Here is a 16,933-nt window from a genome sequence, read left to right on the forward strand (position 1 = left end):
GAGCCTGGCCTTTTGTCATCACCAAAGGAATGTCTGCCCTGCTGCTGCGGGAAGAACTGAAGCAGAACACAAACACCCACACTCCTTTGAACACCCAGGGCTGCTGCAGCAGCACCAAACTTCTAACAGATGCAAATTCTGCCTGAGATTTTAACTTGCCTCTGCAGAACTCTGGGCTGCTGCAGCTGGGCAGCTCCCAAGGGGGGAATCATTGCTCCAGGGATCCCTCCTGGGCACCTTATCCCTGAATCCATCCAAGCTCTTTCTAGAAACAATTCCTACTGCTCTGATGCACAATTATGGCTGTGGGAGAGTACAGTGCAATTAGAAAAAAAATAAAATTAAACCCACTGCTCCAACAGCAGCTCCATGAAATCACTTTGATTCCATTTCTTGATGCTCAGGGTGCATTTCCAAGTCCCTCACCTTGCTCTGGTGACAATGACAGGGAGCTGTGGGAGCACACAGAGGCAGTGACCTCCTGTGGCCACTGTGGTTCTGAACTGAGCAGGAGATAAAAGGGATTTTCTCTCCTAGGAAGGGTGAGAAAAAGCTAAACACACACACTCCAAAATGTCACTAACACATCACTCCCTTACCTCCCATAAAGATCAAGTTGTAGTTTAAATGCTGATGTGTGCCTAGAAGGTTTTGGTTATTTACAGAGGTGGAAGAAACTGAAAATCTTGTGTTTCTGCCACCTGACTTCCAGTTTGTGCCATGACCCAGATGTCAGCTGCACTGCAGAGACCAAAAAATGCCAACTGATTCCTGTCCAAAAAGATCTGGGGTCTTCCAAAAATGCTTGGAGCAACCTGGTTGAGTGGGAGATGTCCCTGCCCACAGTGGGGGGGTTGGAATTGGATAATCTGGAAGATCCCTTCCAACCCAAACCAGTCTGGGATTCCACAATGTGATTTTCTTTCCAGCCTTATCACTGCACAAAGTGATTCCCAGACCACTGCCCAAGTCACATCCAAAACCAGCAGAGGGTTTTCCTCCACACTGGCTCCAGTGCAGGGTTTTGATGCTTAAAAATCCTCCTTCTTCCTTTGGGAGCACTGATCTGAGTCCCACGTTCTCCCTCTCTCTCCCCAGTTTTGCATCTCTCCTCCTCTCCAGTTGAGGTCCCAGCCTGCCAAGGATGCCACAAGCAGGGATTTTACCAGGAAACACAACTTGCTGACTCTGGAGCTGGAAGCTCTCCACCAGCCAGAGGCTATGGGATTGGTGCTGGGAGAGAGGAAAGCTGCCAAATCAGCACAAGAACTAGGGAGAAAGTTTCTATTTTTGTTATACTTGTTCCAAATGGGAACTGATACTGTCTGGGACAGAGCCAGGCATGCCTCAGCCTGGCACCATGGCACCAACATAGAAAACCAGCTTTGTGAAGTTCCCTCTCTCCCTCAGACAGACATTTCAGCTCAAACATTCTGAGGCCAGCTGGTATTTTTTCCCCCCCTGAGTGCTCACCTCACTGGCAAGGTCTGCAGCTATCAGTCTCCTCCACTTAACACCTCTCATCCTCTATCCTTTCCTTTGGAAAACTGTCACTTGGTTCTCAGGGGATGTTATCTCTGTCCAGGGAAGAAAATGAGAAGCACATAAGGGGTGGCTGCTGCTTAGATCTTTGTTTCATATAGAAAATAATAATATATATATATATATATTTATAGGCAGTCAGGTTTTGAATACTTTCTTTTTTATTGCTAGAAGTTGGTTTCAGTCCTATTGCAGCTCTGAAAATCCTTCAGTGGAAAACCACCGCAATCATGGTAAAAATCATCATTTGGTGTGCTAAGATCAAGTTTACAATTAATCAAGAGTGCACAAGTCAACAGAATATTAACATTTAACCATCAACTTTACAAATAAAATAAGGACTACAAAGATGTTGCTCCAGCAGTATCAACAGTAATTGAATTATTTACAAAGTTTACAGCCTAACAAAAAACAAAACCAAACTCTTCCCCAACAAATGGTGGATTTAACCACAGACCATGGTTTTTTTGTTTTGTTTTGTCTTTTTTTATTAAATCTTTACAGTGCAAGGTGGGCCTAGAAACCAGACCTAAGACTAAAGAGCATCAAGAGAGTTCACAGTTCTGAGTGAGATGCACAGAGTTATGCCAACAGGATCTACTTTCATGAGAGGTTTCCTGCCAGGTACAAACAGAAATGGAACTTGAAATCAACTTGTCTAAAGTGCTCCAATTCCTTTCAGTACAAAAATATAAAAAACTGATTTATAAACATGGCACAAATGGTATGAACCAGAGCTTGCACAACATGGGGTTGGATGAGTAAAATGCTGCTGGAAAATGAGAAAGAACAGCCAGTGGTTACAAAGATGTTGGGTCTGGCCTTGAAAGAAAGCAGGGGAAAAGGCTTTTCTTTTACCTATTCAGCAAGAGGTCAGGCAAGGATAGCACATGTCTAACCTGGCCTCAACAAGGTTGGGTTTTCTTTTTTCTCATATAAATGTAAGAACTGCTGGGGAAGACAACAAAATGCTCCAAATTCCCTTGCACAGGGGCACAAAACACAGGGACTCCACTGAGCAGCACCAGGGAGCCTCAGCAGCTCCTATTCTGCAGAGTTAAAAGTAGAAGTGAAACCAAATACATACTTGGAATCCCTTCCTAGTTTAATTTTGAACTTCCATTGTAAATGCAAAGGGCAAACACACACTAAGCTCCACGTATGCAGAATCATCTGAAAGACAAAAAGTGTCTGAAAATTATTTAGAATTGCTCCTACCTTTGCAGGAAATGCTATTACCTTGAGCAAGCATCTGTAAAATACCAGTTCTTCTGCCTCACACTGGGAAATGATCAGGGATCTCACTGCAGGGCCATGCCACAATGCCAAGCCACAGAGAGCACACTGAAAAACTAGGAAAGCATTGACAAGACACAGAGGAGAGGTGGGCTCAGTGCTAGTGGACATAAAGGGATCTTCAGGCTGAAATACAAAATGAGCAGGAAAGAGGAAGCATCCTTTACACCATTAAAATTGGAAATCAGAACCATAGGAGCAGCAGGGAAGAACTGAAGCAGAACACAAACACCCACACTCCTTTGAACACCCAGGGCTGCTGCAGCAGCACCAAACTTCTAACAGATGCAAATTCTGCCTGAGAATCACAATATTAAAGACAATATCACAATATTAAAGACAAACATGACAATAATTTTAAGGCTGTGACACAAAGCAAAGAAGGAGGCAGTTGAAAGCTATAATTTCCTCCTCACCCCAGCTCTGAAAGAAGCCAAAAGGCCCCTGGGAGGCACAGAATTTTGAACTATATAATCCTCAAGTATCACTTAAAAGGAAATTTATCTGAAGCAATCAAAAAGTCAAGTGGAAAGGCCATTCTCCAGAATCAACAGCCCAGGACACAGCAACACTTTGCAGTCTAATTTGCCAAGCAGAGTAAAGGTACAAGATTGGAGTCAGGAGTCCAAAACGAGCTCACTCAACTGGAGTGATCTGGTAACAATTTCACAGCTTCAGATTTGCAGAATTGAAGAGATAAACCATAATTCCTCTAAAGAAAATCTATCACTTCCTTCCCTCAGGCCACCTGAATCCCCAAACAGAAAGTTCTGAGCCACGTGAAAGGAAATGCAATCCCTGTTCAGGGAGAAAACAGAAAGCTGGAGCTAGACATGGGAATTGAGTACAAAGAATGATTTTAAAGGTAATTTCTAAAGTCACAGATTGAAGACCCACACTCCAAGGAGCTTTTGGGGTGCTGAACTAATAGCCTGGCCCATAACAGTCCTGGGTCCATTTGCTAACAGTCAGAACTTACTTGAAGCACTGCTGACAAGTACTAAAACAGTTAAAACATTAATAGAAATGAGACCTCACTGCAGACCTGATTTTCTGTCTGTCACTATTCTGAGTTCATTCATTGCACAGAAGAAGAAAGCAGCCAAATAAAATCCCTCAGACCCTAGAACACTCTCTCCCATGCTTTAGGACAGGCACCAAATTAAATGTTTGCCAAAAATCCTTTTAAAATACCCAGAGACATCCATCTTGGGCTGAGGTGGTTAATTCTACTGATGCAACTTAGCTTTAAGCTAAAACTTCTAAAAACCTGGTAATTTAGGGCACTGAGGCCACAGAGTTTTCCCTAGGAGTGGCCCAAACCACAGCATGAAGGAGAGAACATACTGTGCATTCTTCCTGCTTCACTGGCTGTTTACAGAGAAATTACATGTGGATTAGCAATGATTGGAGCCTCCACCTCAGCCAACTGTAATATCAGCCCTACAGGGCTGCTGGATTGATCAGAAGTTGCATTGACTTGAAGAATTCCCCCACATTCCAAGCTAGCTTTTGGAATGCAAAACATTAATAGAGGGTAGAACTGGGTTCTAACCATCAACATTGTTACCACAAAAATTGCTGCAAATCCAATTTGGGTAAATTCTGATGATTTACCAAGCAGTCCTTTGATATCAGAGTGAAATGTGTCCAATTTTATAGCAATCACTTGTCAGGGGGCTGGGGAGTGTCACCAGTCTGGTAACAAGCACGATGGTTTGGGGTTCTCTCTCCTTGAGCTTGGTGCCACTGCTTCAGTTTTTTACCAGAATCACTTCACAAAGAAAAAGACCCTTCAATCCACAAAGATTTCCAGCCAGGGGTGCTTGGTCCCTATGACTGAATCAGGATTCTGTAGCTTATCTGTATCTGAGCAGTGCATTTGGATTTTTCCATTTCTTGTCTGAAGATGAAAACTCAAAACCCCTGGAAAATCAAAGTCTGTATTTGCTGCTGCAAATCTATAATGTTTCTTGCATTTTAAGTACTGAAATCATTTTAACACTTTCATCAAGCAAGGGGAACTTATGAAGGCAGCATGAATGTGAGCAGACTGACAAATTGCCATTTGATGCCATCACCAGGTGACTACATGGAGAACTGAGCAGGCATTCCAGCCCCTGGTGCTAAAAATCACTTGAAAGCAGAGTTACAGATATAAAACCCAACATTATCAATCATGTTCTAAGAGGTATTTGCCCAAGTTTTCAAGCTCTCAGATACTGCTTTCTTTAATTCTGTAATAACACCTTCTAAACAGTAGCTGGCTGGTCACATTCAACACAGATTGGGATAGACATCCCTAAGCAATGTATGGAGTAAGAAACTGAGATAAAAATTATAGAAAAGAATAAAATGTCTGTGCAAATTACTACAAAGGGAAATAATGCCTTTTGAGCAGAACATTAATGTCATCACCATTCCATGATTAAGAACTGACCCATTTAACAAGAGGTATCAAAGCTGGTTTAGCTGTAAAGCAGCTGAACCAACATAGCTTTAGCTAAGTCTACTTTTATTTTTTATATTTTTTAAACCCAAACATTTCTAATTCCCTTCATTCCTAACAGTGCTGCAGAGAAATCTCTGCAGTAACAGCAGCTTTGATATCTTCTGGTACTCAGAGTTAAGTCCCAACAAGTTAAGAGACAAACAAAAGATGCAGAAAACTTAAGGTTACACAAGACAATAAATAACTGCATCCAAACACTTCTCACATTTGTCTTCAGCAAAGAACAAAATCCAAGTCTCAGTTCATTCTGAACCAGCTCATGAGTTTTGCTTGGGATCTTCCCCAACATGGAGAGCCACCCAATGCCTCCCAGGAGACAGGGATCCAACACAAGCTGATAACCCATGAAACGTTCATTCCAACTCTTCGTTACCGTTGTGGATTTTCACATGTCCAACCCTTCTCACCCACGAGCAGGTGGAGCTCCTGACTTCTGAAGACTCTTAAGAAGTTTGCCTTCTCTCTTCCACTGTGCCTGGCCATGGAGCACGAGCTCCACTGAATTCACCAAAGGAACAGAGATAATTATTTGGCTCCTGTGAGTGGGCACCGCACCGACTGTCACGCCTGGCTGGAAGGAGACTGGCTTGCTAATCAACTAATTATCAACATATCATTAGCATATTCCATTACTGACCATGCACCTGTGAAAACAGATTGAAAAATTTGCAGCCATTTTGGGGCTTACATACTACTAAAACCTTTTAACATAAAAATCTGGGCAGTTCAACATCAGCTATAACCATTTCCAAGACGGTGCCCACAAGGAGGGTACATTCTCCAAAAAGAACAAATTACAATAAGTGGCAGCATTTTAATATGCTCCAAATTTATTTCCCATCTTTGGAGAACTTCAGAGCAAATTTTCCATTTGTTGTTAATCTGTTTAATTTGGCAGAGAAGCCAACAAAGCTGAGCAGGAATCCTGGTCTGGTCCTTGGTAGTAGGAACGGGACAGGGATGAAAAGACATCCACTTCCTGTCTCTGCCAGGTCGAGCACTGAGGCCTGAGTTCTTCAAACAGTGTGTCAGCTGATTAATTTCTTTAAATGGAAATAATTAGAAGAATATCACATCTTCTTTGCTGGTATCATCTTGCACATTTAACAGACTTGGCTGAGAGGTGACCAGGGGCTGAACGTGAACGTTATTGGGCTTGAAAGGGTTCGCTGAGGCAGATGAAAGTGCTTCTGGCTGAGCATCTGTGGGGCCGTACAATTCTGGAGAAAAACATGGGAGAAAAGGGATTTATGAGACTGCACAGGCACCCTGGGGTTATTTCCATGGATGTGGAAGTTGGTTAAGATGTACCTGGCTGGAATGGAGGGGTCTGGCTGCTTGGGAGGACTGGGCTTGCTGATCTTCTGCCCCTCAGGAGCCCCTCGTCTCGTCCAACAAGCCTGGGGGGGAATAGCTGCTTCTGATCAACAGATGCTAAAGAAAATATTTTACACATCAGTCTCAGAGGCCAGCAGTACTTCATAAATGTATTTAACACAAAAATTTCATGCTGGGGCTCACTGCATTGGCACCTTTGCATAGCTGCTACGCCACGAAGAGCTGGTACTTCTGTTTCAAGATACTTAAATTTTCTCTTCTGTTTAGATGATGAATTCTTTCTCACTCCTTTTCCTTGAGGACTATGAATTCATTTACTAGCAGCCCCTGACAACCTCAGATTGTACACTTTAGTATTATAAAGCACAGGAGAGGAAAAGGAAAAGGCCTTTGTCCTTGGCATTCAAACAGCAATGGTTTTTTTTGTACTGCTTTTAGCAGGCAGCAGTGTGATAACTGCTTCTCCCTGCTCTCCATCTGTCTCACAGCTGCTCAGCAGCACTCTGCACCAAGCCTGGTGTTCCAGCCTGTCAGTTCCTTAATTTCATGAATAAAAGCAATTCATGGCATGGTCACTCTGGATCCCAAGAACTCCTCCTAGTGCACATTCCTTACACATCACAGAAACCAAATTCAATAGACTGTATTTTGCCTCTGGTACAGAAAGTCTTGTTCCATTTTATTCTGAGGTCTACATATGAGCATAACAAGCATGTAACCCACTGATGCTCATGAGAGAACTTATTTGTGTTTTCTACCTTTTATATAAATTCCAGAAAAACACCATTAAGTGCATTTCCACTGCAGAGATCATTATGTAAGAGCTATTAAAAAAATAAAGCTGAGGATGTGGTATTAGAGCTTTATTTTCTCATTTATGAGCATTTGGTATTCACAGTAAAAGGATTTTAGGCTTCATTTATGTGCAAAACCAAAGTCTGTACTAAACCTCAGGCATGACAGAGACAGCCATTTCTACAATGGTTTGTACAAATGTATAAAATCTACAAAAGGATTTTTTTCCCCTTTTCCCTTCCTAGATTGCTTCAGTTCTGAGTCTGCTACAACAGTGTAGGTCCAAGAGCTGGGTAAGCTTGCCAAGGCTGAACACTATACAAAGCTAAAAAGATAATTTTGTAACTTAAAATTGTAGGCCATTCTCCTAAGCTGGCAGTAAAGCTATTTTAAGTGGTAGGAAAAAAAAAAAAAGAAGTTTTTTACTGTGTCTGTCATTGCCAAAGATCACTACTTTAGCACCTAGCAGTTAGCAGTAGAATTACACCATGGAAGGACAACTGTATTTTCACTTGTTTCTATTTCTGATAAAAGTAACCCCTTTCAGCTCTGCAGCACCTCTGTTCTGGGCTGGCAATCTGAATTTTAATGACTGTGTGGTGCTAAGGAAGGCACTGCATTCCATGTCATGACAACTCTGAAGAGAGAGTGCAAATGCCTCAAAACACTGCACTCATGCAGGAGCAAAAGTTCCTTTCCTTTAACACCACAGCTCAGCAAGAACATTTTACACCCTGTAAAATGTACATTATACACATTTTAATTCTATTCAAACTCTCACCATCATCCTGGCCTGCTGGATTACAGAGCTCCACTTTCAACATTGTCCTTTTGGGTGATATTTTCAAGTTAAATAGTATACACATGTAACTGAGGGATTTTAAGAGTCTCCTAACTGCAGTAAGGACAGACACGAATGCTGGTGGATTCTCCATCCCTGGAGGTTTTTAAAAAGAGACTGAATGTGGCACTCAGTGCCATGGTCTGGGAACCACAGTGGTAGTGGATGATCTCAGAGATCCTTTCCAACCTGGCTGATTCTGTGATTTTGTAGTAGATTCATTTCTGGGTAGCCAAAGGTTTAAACTACAGCCCTGTGACTCCCTGTGCTGCTGGCAGAAAAGCATTTCAATTCCCTTACCTGAACTGTCTGTCCTATGAGATGCTTTGTTCTTCCCACCTTTCTCCTTGCTTCCTTTTGTGAAAGTGGCCAGCTTGGTGGGAATCTGCTGCTGGACTGAGGCTGGTTTCTGGATCTGGTTTGTTGCACTCAGGAGATGGATTGGCACTTCATTCTTCAAGGCCAGGGCTGGACGATTCTCCAGGCTGGTGCTGTCCCTCCGAACCAGGTCTGTTCTTTCCAGGTAATCCATCCCAGAGACACTGACTCTGCCAGAACTTTTCAGGATGGGGAGAGATGGTTCCAGCCCTTCTCCATTGAAGCTCACAGAATGACTTAACATCTGGCTCTATGTGAAAAAAAAAAAAACATTTTAAGGCAAATGGGTGTTTTACCCTCTCAGAAACAAGGAGAGACCAACCTCAGCCCCCAAATAAAGCACTTTCTAATGAAACATGTAACAAACCAAGCCTAGAGCATGACTGTAAATCCTTGAACTCTGAGAAGAACCTCAGCCTGCTGAATATTGCACCTAGCAAAGGAATGAAAGAGCAGACTGTGCTAGGTGATGAGAGGATGGGGAGAAAACAGTGCTTTCTGACAGTAACAAATGAGCCAATTTTATCAGAGCCCAAAATTCACATTTGGAAACCTAAAAATGTTTTTAGAAATCTACTCTAGAAAGTGCTACCAATGTAGCCCACCTTCTGCAATCACCTGCCTGCATCTAAAAAAATCTTCAGTCAGATGTGAGCAAAAATGACTTATTGTCTATTTGATTTAAAAAAAAAATAAAATTCTCATTACCAAATGTCTGGTTGGAATTTCACAGGCCCTGGGGACCTGTCAAGCTCTGGTGTCTCTCACAGCAGCCACGATCAGCTACTTCAGCTGATAGTCCAAGGAGCCAAGTAACAAGTAAACATGGGTTAATTGTGCAAAAAGGGCAATTTTCAGAGGTGAGCAGGTTCACCAGAAATAAACTCCAGGAAAACCAATTCCTCACCTGTCCCATTTCTGGGGAGAAAGTGCCTGACACTGTGTTCTGCTTCTTCAGCTTCCTTAGCTGATCCAGACGTTCCTTCTCCTTCTCCACTGCTCTCTGTGCTTCCCTCAGCCTCTCCAGGTCGTGCTGATAGGCCTCCCTCTGCCTCTCCAACTCCTCCTTGTCCTGGCTCAACTTCTCTCTCTGCTGCCTTGTCTCCTCCTCCCATTCCTGCAGCCGAGCTTCAGTGCTTTCAAATTCCTTCTGCTGCCGGATCCTTTCCCTTTCCAGGCGCTGCTGCTCCAGCTTCAGCTGGTTCTGAAGTTTCTGGACGTTCATCAGTTCTTCTTTTTGTTTTTCAAAGTTCCTTTGTTTCTCCTGCTCTAGCAGCAGGTTGCCTCGTGTGGATTGCAGCCGGTATTGCTTCTCCCGGTCTGCCATGGTGGCTCTTTGCATCTCAATGTAGCTGTCCTGCTGGGATATCACTGCCTGGAGGGGAAAGAAGGAAGGGAAAGGAGAAGGGCAGCATAAAGCACTTGGGTTCAAAACCAGTGCCCAGGTAAACAGAAGAAAACAGCATCAACCTCATGAGATCACAGAGAAATCTGTCTTCAAGAACAGACTTCACTTCTAGGGTGAGGAGCTCACTGTGACTGCCACTGCCTAAAGATGGTGCTTAAGGAATGAAGTTATATTTAAGTATGGGAAAAGTAAGAGTTTTTGCACCTGAAATGATGGCTCTGAAAGGGATCAGCCAAAATCTTGCTGACTACAGGTAACCAGCAGTACAACTAATAGTGTGTAACAACAACAGCTTTAAGAAATGAGGATGGAGAGCAGGAGGAGCTCTGAATCGCACTGAAGTGAGTAGGAAAGAGGAAACAATTACTTAAAACAACAAATCTAACACTTCCTGCAAAACACCAGACACGGGGTTTGTTTCCTTGAGTCTCACATCTTATATTCTGCTCTTGACTTTAGCTTTAAGGGATGTTTTATGGTAGCTCCTCTCCACACCTGCACATTCCATGAATTTCATTCCATTTAAATGCCTAAAACCTGTGGGAGAGTAAGTAGTGGTTTACCTGAAGACTGAAGAGCAACTGTAACAGAGTTTGTATCCTTTGGACAAGCTGAAGAAGGGGGAGAAAAACAGACATCAGACATTTGACCAGAGCCCTGTCAGGCTTTTTTTTTTTTTTAAATAAAAGTGAACACAATCACAGTGTGTCTACAAAACCACACACCATGGAAGTACAGCTCCAAGGGTACACCAGCACAGTGCCAGCCAAGAGGACAACACGCAGGCACAATGAATTTCAGTATATTAATCCTTGCAGAGATGTGAACCAGCAGCCTTCATCAGCAGTTTTCTTCACATGAACTATTTAAGGATCACTCCCTCCCATGCTCCAGCACTGAATCACTGCACAGGTGCAGCACTCACAGGAGACTCAGAGTTTTGTCACTGAGCTGAGCACATCCAATCTTTGCAAAGATGCAGAAGTAGTTGGCCAGCTCTTCAAAACACCTCTCTACAGACCCAGACCCCATCCTTGTCTTCTAATAGGACTTCTATTTGTGTTCATGGGTTAGAATCACAAGGACCAGGCTGTTAAGGTGCTTGTGGGTTCCCAGACATTAAGGATATTGAGGTTTTGGCTGGTTTATTTTTGGTCTGGTTTTGTTTGTCATTATTATAATATTTCTCATGTATTCCCATGGCTACTTCCCAGAGTTCCAACATACCTGAGACTCTATGGTGGGCTGAAAACCACTGCTGTCATCCAGACTTGTTAGATCACTCTAAAAAAAAAAAATAGACAAACACTTGTTGGGCATTGGCAGTGCTGCCAGGGCAAGCTGGAAGGGTTCATCTCATGAGGGAATACTGGAGCAGAGATTGCTTCCCTACACTGAAGGATACAGATTAAAAATTCTTAAATCAGAGTCCAGGCTGAAACAGTGTGAAACTCTGGAGATGAAAGATGGTGCTAACAATATAGCATCAAGCAAACAAACAAACATAAAACTAAGTTATTGTGCATCTCAAGTGCTGAGCTATCAACTCAACATCCTTCCTGGAGTCTAGTAATTTAGCAGACAAAACTCTGTCTCAGTCTAGCCCTACCAGCTATTACAGCTTTGAACTCTGGGGAGCTTTGTTCTGCACCACTTTTATGAAGAGGAACATGAAGAAAAGCATTTAAATCATGTAGAAACCCAACATACAGTCTGAGGTCCTTTTTCTGCATCAGAAGGGAGGTCATGGGGTTGAACATCTGGACCCACTGCAGAGCCTCTCCATTCCCACTGTCTCTGGTCACCACTGCTGTTCTTCCTAAAACCACCACCTGAAAGAAGAGTGGAGTATCAGGAACTCACACCAGCACAGGGCCTGCAAAACCTCACAGCAAGCAGAGAAAAAAGCAACCTGTGACTTTGAGGTTAGAACCAACAATATGCAACTGCATGGCTCATCCATGCTGTCTCTAAGTGAAAGAGGAGGTAAATGAAGAGTAGGACTGCTCAAAAAAAGCATAAAAATTTGGGCAGAGTGGGTTAAGATAAATAGGGAGAGTAAGTTCAAATTACATTGCTCTATTTTAAGTGAAGCAACCACAATGGAAGCCTGAAAATGATCCTCTGTGGCTACCAGAATTGCTCATAACATGGAATACTTGCTAGCAGAAAAATTCTATTCAAAGCAGCAGCACTGGGAGCATGGAAGGAGGCAGGGGGAGACAGAAACCCTGCTGTATAAAAAGCCCTGGAGTATGACAGACATACTGCTGCCAAGAGAATGAATGAATGCTAGAGATTAGCAACCTGTGAAATAAACACTATTTTCTTTTTTAGTAAATGCATGAAGCACAAATGGAGATAATAGTATCTGGTACTTCCACTTATTCCATTAATTAACAGATAAAGCATCAGTGCCAAATTTCTATTATCTAAAGATTCAGCAACCCTTTAGTTGCAGGCACAAAAGAATGTGGGCAAAGTTTTCATGACTCAGTAATAAAAAGCTGAATTCAAATTTCCTAGGTCTTGAGCTCAAGATGTTATGGTTTTTTTCCCAACAAAATTAAAATTCTGTGTGGAATCATGGTGTTTGGTAAGCACAGGTTAAGGCAATGCCCTTAGCATGACTCCAACTGAGAGCCCTACTCTGCTCTCTAGTGTTGGGATTGGAAGCAAAAGATACAACATGCTAATACCACAGATTTGCTTTTATTGTCCTCTCTGAGCCTGGTGAAGCTTCTTCAAATCAGAGCCTCCCTTAATTCTCCTTCTCTCATTCTCTGCACAGAGAAACACAGTAAAAAGCCAAGCAGCTCAGAAGAATGCTCAATGGTCCCTTTCTTACTTTTCATTGACACTGAGGGGCTGCTGTCATATCCTCCAAAGGTCTCTGCCCTCCTGGGGAGTCCCGACCCAGAACCATCTTCAGGCTGATAGGATCCACTGCCCAAGTGAGTGAAGAGAAGGTTCTGGAGATTTTCAGCTAGGAAAGAGGAGAACATGCTGTGTAAACAGCAATGAGACTAATGCAGCATGCTAACAAATTAAAAAGCAAAAATTCAACCACCAAGTACACTAAAAGATGGAAGAGCTTGGCATATTTCCTGCAGTACAGATGAATTTCAAGTCCTGCCTAGCTCTTCACAACAGGTTTTTACTGGATCTGTAAAGATGACCTCTTCCTTCATTGCAGGGAGGATTATCAAGCCTTCAGTGCTTGGTTTTTCTTTGATTTCCAAAATAAAAATTATGTTTGTGTTTCCTTTCTAAATATACTATCTTTAGATAGGCTATTTTAATATCTGAACCTCATATAACACTGTATTTCAGGACTGGTGTTTTATTAGAGCACACAATTATCCATCTGAATAGACCCATCCTAAGACTTCACTGGTTGAGCCTTAAAAACAAAACATCCAAACTGGGAGAAGGTTCTCTACCTAAAATCACAGGGGTACTTCACTTGTCTTGTAGTTTGGTTCTGAGAATAAGGAAGTCTGAACAGGGTTACATAAAAATATGATTATTACAGGATGGTTTCCAGGACCTGTCCTTAGATCCTACAAGCTTATCCCCACCCCTGCATCCACATTCCCACCCTGCATTTACCTTCTGTCACTGCAGACTTCAAAATCTCCTCTCCATTCACATTTTCTGAGATATCTCCCCGAAGAAGCAGCCTAGATCTGGATCCTTGGGAATGGTCTTCAAACCCATTCATCTCAGACATTTCCAGATAAATCTGCTGCTTCTCAGTCAGACTTTGAAGAATCAGCTCATCTTTCATGTTCAAACGCTCTAAAGGAAGAAACAAACTCAGTTTGGCTTTCCTAATCACCCTAAGAGCTTAACAGCCAACTTGGAAGCTGATTATTCATTTTATGGCCACAGCATCAAATGCAGAGATGTAATTAACAGTTAAGGGGAAGACTCAAACAGCACCCAAAGCTTATCTGACTTATTTAACTATTTCTACATAATCTTGCACTACATTGAAAGACTTTTGAAGGAGACACTTGAGCACATCATGTGATAAAAAGAATAAAAGTCATAAATCACAAGTGATGCTGAGAAGCAGTTCATGGAATATATAATTAAGTAATTACCTTGAAAATCTTTTAACTTAGCTCTTGCTTCAGCCAGCCTCCTCTCTGTTTCAGGTTCATTAAATGTTCCTCCTTCTTCATCAGGACAGCTATACAAAGGAGGAGACAGACTGAAGGTTGATTTACATATTGGATAACTTAAAACCAATTTTTTTGGTTTATTTTCTAAAAAGAAGATGAATAAACTGTTTGGCTGTTGTTTACTTTATCTTTACAAGCAGCTTCTTCCCAACTAACACAAACAGAATCACAGACTTCAGTCTTAGGAAGAAAGTTTAGACAGAGTCAAATGGATTTTTACAATACATTTACACCTGAGTCCTGCAAACAGAAGACTGATAGACAAGAAATCCCTCTGGTCTTCACTCATAAATTACCTTTCCACAGCTCTGCGGATGTGTGCCATCCAGGAATTCCTCTCCTCTTTGGAGCCAGTGTGAATTTCATACATTTCTGGTCCTTTTAAGGAAGCACTGATTAAGAACATTGCCTTTTCCTCATTAGCAACCTCTCTCACAATCAACTTTTGCAACGAGATAACTGGTGGCTTAGAGTCCTGCAAAACAAAACATCATTTATCCCACTCTATTATCAACATTCATTAAGGTTTGTGTTTCTCAGCTCCCTCCATCCCCTGCTTCTACAGGGCACCATGAGCTATAACAGCACAACAATGAGACACCAGCCCAAAACTGGAACAAGAAAAAATATTGACACGTGGGAAGTAAAAAGAGAGAACAAAAGGAAGGGCTAGGAGTTCCAAGTTGGCTAGAAAAGAAATAAAACCATGACACAGAGGTGTTCCAACATGCCATCAGGCCCTGTGAATAACAAAATAAGGTGACAGATTGTACACTGCATAATTAAGGATTAAGTGGATTAGCTGTCAGTCTTTGCAATGAAAATAAATTTAAAGAAGGGGTATTAGTTACCAGGAACCTTTACACAGCACAAGGCAATATATGCAGCCTAGAAAGATCTTCTCCAGAAGAAAACAGCTCTCTGTAAGTGCTGAACCTTCACAGAAAAATCTAGAGTGACAATAAGGAAAATTAAGGGTGAAGCAGCCACCAGGAGCTCCAGGTTTTGGCAGCTCCTCTGAGCTGCAACTCAAGCCATGAACAGAGGTCACTGGAAAAACAGAATCACCAAGCAGATGCATTTTGCACCTATCACTTCATTTACCTACAGAGAAGTGCAATCTGAATTTTAAATAAACTGTAAACACATCAAGATGCAAAAAAAATGGATCAGTCTATAACTGCAGAGTGTGGTTCTGGGGGGGAAAACCCCACCATGTAGCAGAGATCAGCTTCTGGGGATCTGTGCTCACAAAGAGGAGAATTTCCTTGTGGACATCTAACCCAGGGCATGACCTTGGAGTGGAATAGCTATCCTGACTAAAACCATGGATTTTATTTCTTGGGATCAATGCTTCAGCTTGGCTGTAAGCTGCTCACACTTATTTCAAGGCATCCATATGGAAAACTGCCCCACTTTGAGACACAGAACACTAACAGTGTTTTCTCTGCATTTTGGAAAGCAGGGCAGAATGAACCTATCAGAGGCAATGGCATAAAATCAGCTGCTGTTCAAAGATTCCCCAGTGCTGTTCAAGAGCAACCAACATCCAGCCAGCCTGGTTTGTCAAAGTATCCCCATCCTGTGCATTAGAAAAAAGGCAATTGGAGAAGTGGTTTTTATAGCCCTGAGGTTACCAAAATAGGTTTTGCCATTAGATTTCAGCTCTAACATTAATGTCTTAAAAAAACCAAAACAAAAACAACCACAAAAAACATCCAAGAAAGCAATTATATAAAAAAAATAATTTCTCTGTTATTGGTTCTCTTACAGCCTGAACTGAGGTAGATCAGGACAAAATGTACACAATTAACTGCTCTGAGGATACCTGTGGAAATGTCCTGGAAAAGCAAGTAGATCCACTGAGTGTTCCAGAGTGCTGCAGTAATTACATCTGCATTTAGTGCTTATTGCATGGACTTCAGGAAGGTTCTCTGCCTCCAGGAAATCTTAGGCTACTATCACCCTGGTTAGCACACCCCTAACCAAAAAGGAAGATTCTTTCCCTGCACATTAACAAGCAGAAGCAGAGTTTATTTGCAAGTGCTTTGCAAAGCACAGTTCTAGCATGTTTAAGATACAGAAAACAGCAGCCTAACAAATTTCACTAAAAGAGAAAGTCACAGCACAAAAAAAAAAAAAGAGAAATGAACCTCAGAACACACTCAGGCAGCAGAAAAACCACAGGAGATGTTGCAGCTAGAACTGGCTGATGGAAGGGAAAACTATTTTGCACTAAGAGAGCAGGAGGGATTCAACCATCACCAGAACTGCTTCAAAGGAAGAGATTTTTATAATAGCTGGCTGGTTTATTAACTTGATTTTTCCTTTTGAGCCTACCATAACATGTACCTCATGCTTCTAACTGTATTTCTTCTGAACACTGTCACTTTCATAAATACTTAGAGTAAATGTAGTAAAGGAGAAGAATAATACCTACCACTGATGCAAATGTATATTTTTGGTCCTTTTCTTGCAAGAGTAACAGTACATCAGTTAACAGGACTGCCAGAATATCTACAGTGACAACAAACAGAAGAAAAAAAGAAGGACTGGTAAAAACTCAGAAATCACTTGACTTAAATTTCCTGTGGGCCAGGAACAGCACATCAACATTTGCAGCATTGGGGCTG

At 42.0% G+C, this 16,933-nt stretch overlaps 1 protein-coding gene across 1 annotated transcript in view; it reads right to left on the reverse strand.

Annotated features, from left to right (window-relative positions):
- Positions 1-1,685: 1,685 nt before the first annotated feature.
- The window catches only part of ARHGEF18 (Rho/Rac guanine nucleotide exchange factor 18), a 48,987-nt gene continuing 33,739 nt past the window's right edge, over positions 1,686-16,933 (reverse strand). The window contains exons 20-31 of the mRNA XM_030466350.1: positions 16,741-16,817; positions 14,597-14,775; positions 14,220-14,308; positions 13,723-13,911; positions 12,959-13,096; positions 11,821-11,942; positions 11,338-11,394; positions 10,674-10,721; positions 9,610-10,077; positions 8,625-8,952; positions 6,662-6,784; positions 1,686-6,570 (exon numbers count right to left, since the gene is read on the reverse strand). Coding sequence (XP_030322210.1) covers positions 6,410-6,570; positions 6,662-6,784; positions 8,625-8,952; positions 9,610-10,077; positions 10,674-10,721; positions 11,338-11,394; positions 11,821-11,942; positions 12,959-13,096; positions 13,723-13,911; positions 14,220-14,308; positions 14,597-14,775; positions 16,741-16,817 — 1,979 coding nt within the window. The 3' untranslated portion in view covers positions 1,686-6,409. The remainder of the gene's footprint in view (positions 6,571-6,661; positions 6,785-8,624; positions 8,953-9,609; positions 10,078-10,673; positions 10,722-11,337; positions 11,395-11,820; positions 11,943-12,958; positions 13,097-13,722; positions 13,912-14,219; positions 14,309-14,596; positions 14,776-16,740; positions 16,818-16,933) is intronic.

The sequence above is a fragment of the Calypte anna genome, chromosome 28 (assembly GCF_003957555.1).
Source record: "Calypte anna isolate BGI_N300 chromosome 28, bCalAnn1_v1.p, whole genome shotgun sequence".
NCBI classification, from domain to species: Eukaryota; Metazoa; Chordata; class Aves; order Apodiformes; family Trochilidae; genus Calypte; species Calypte anna.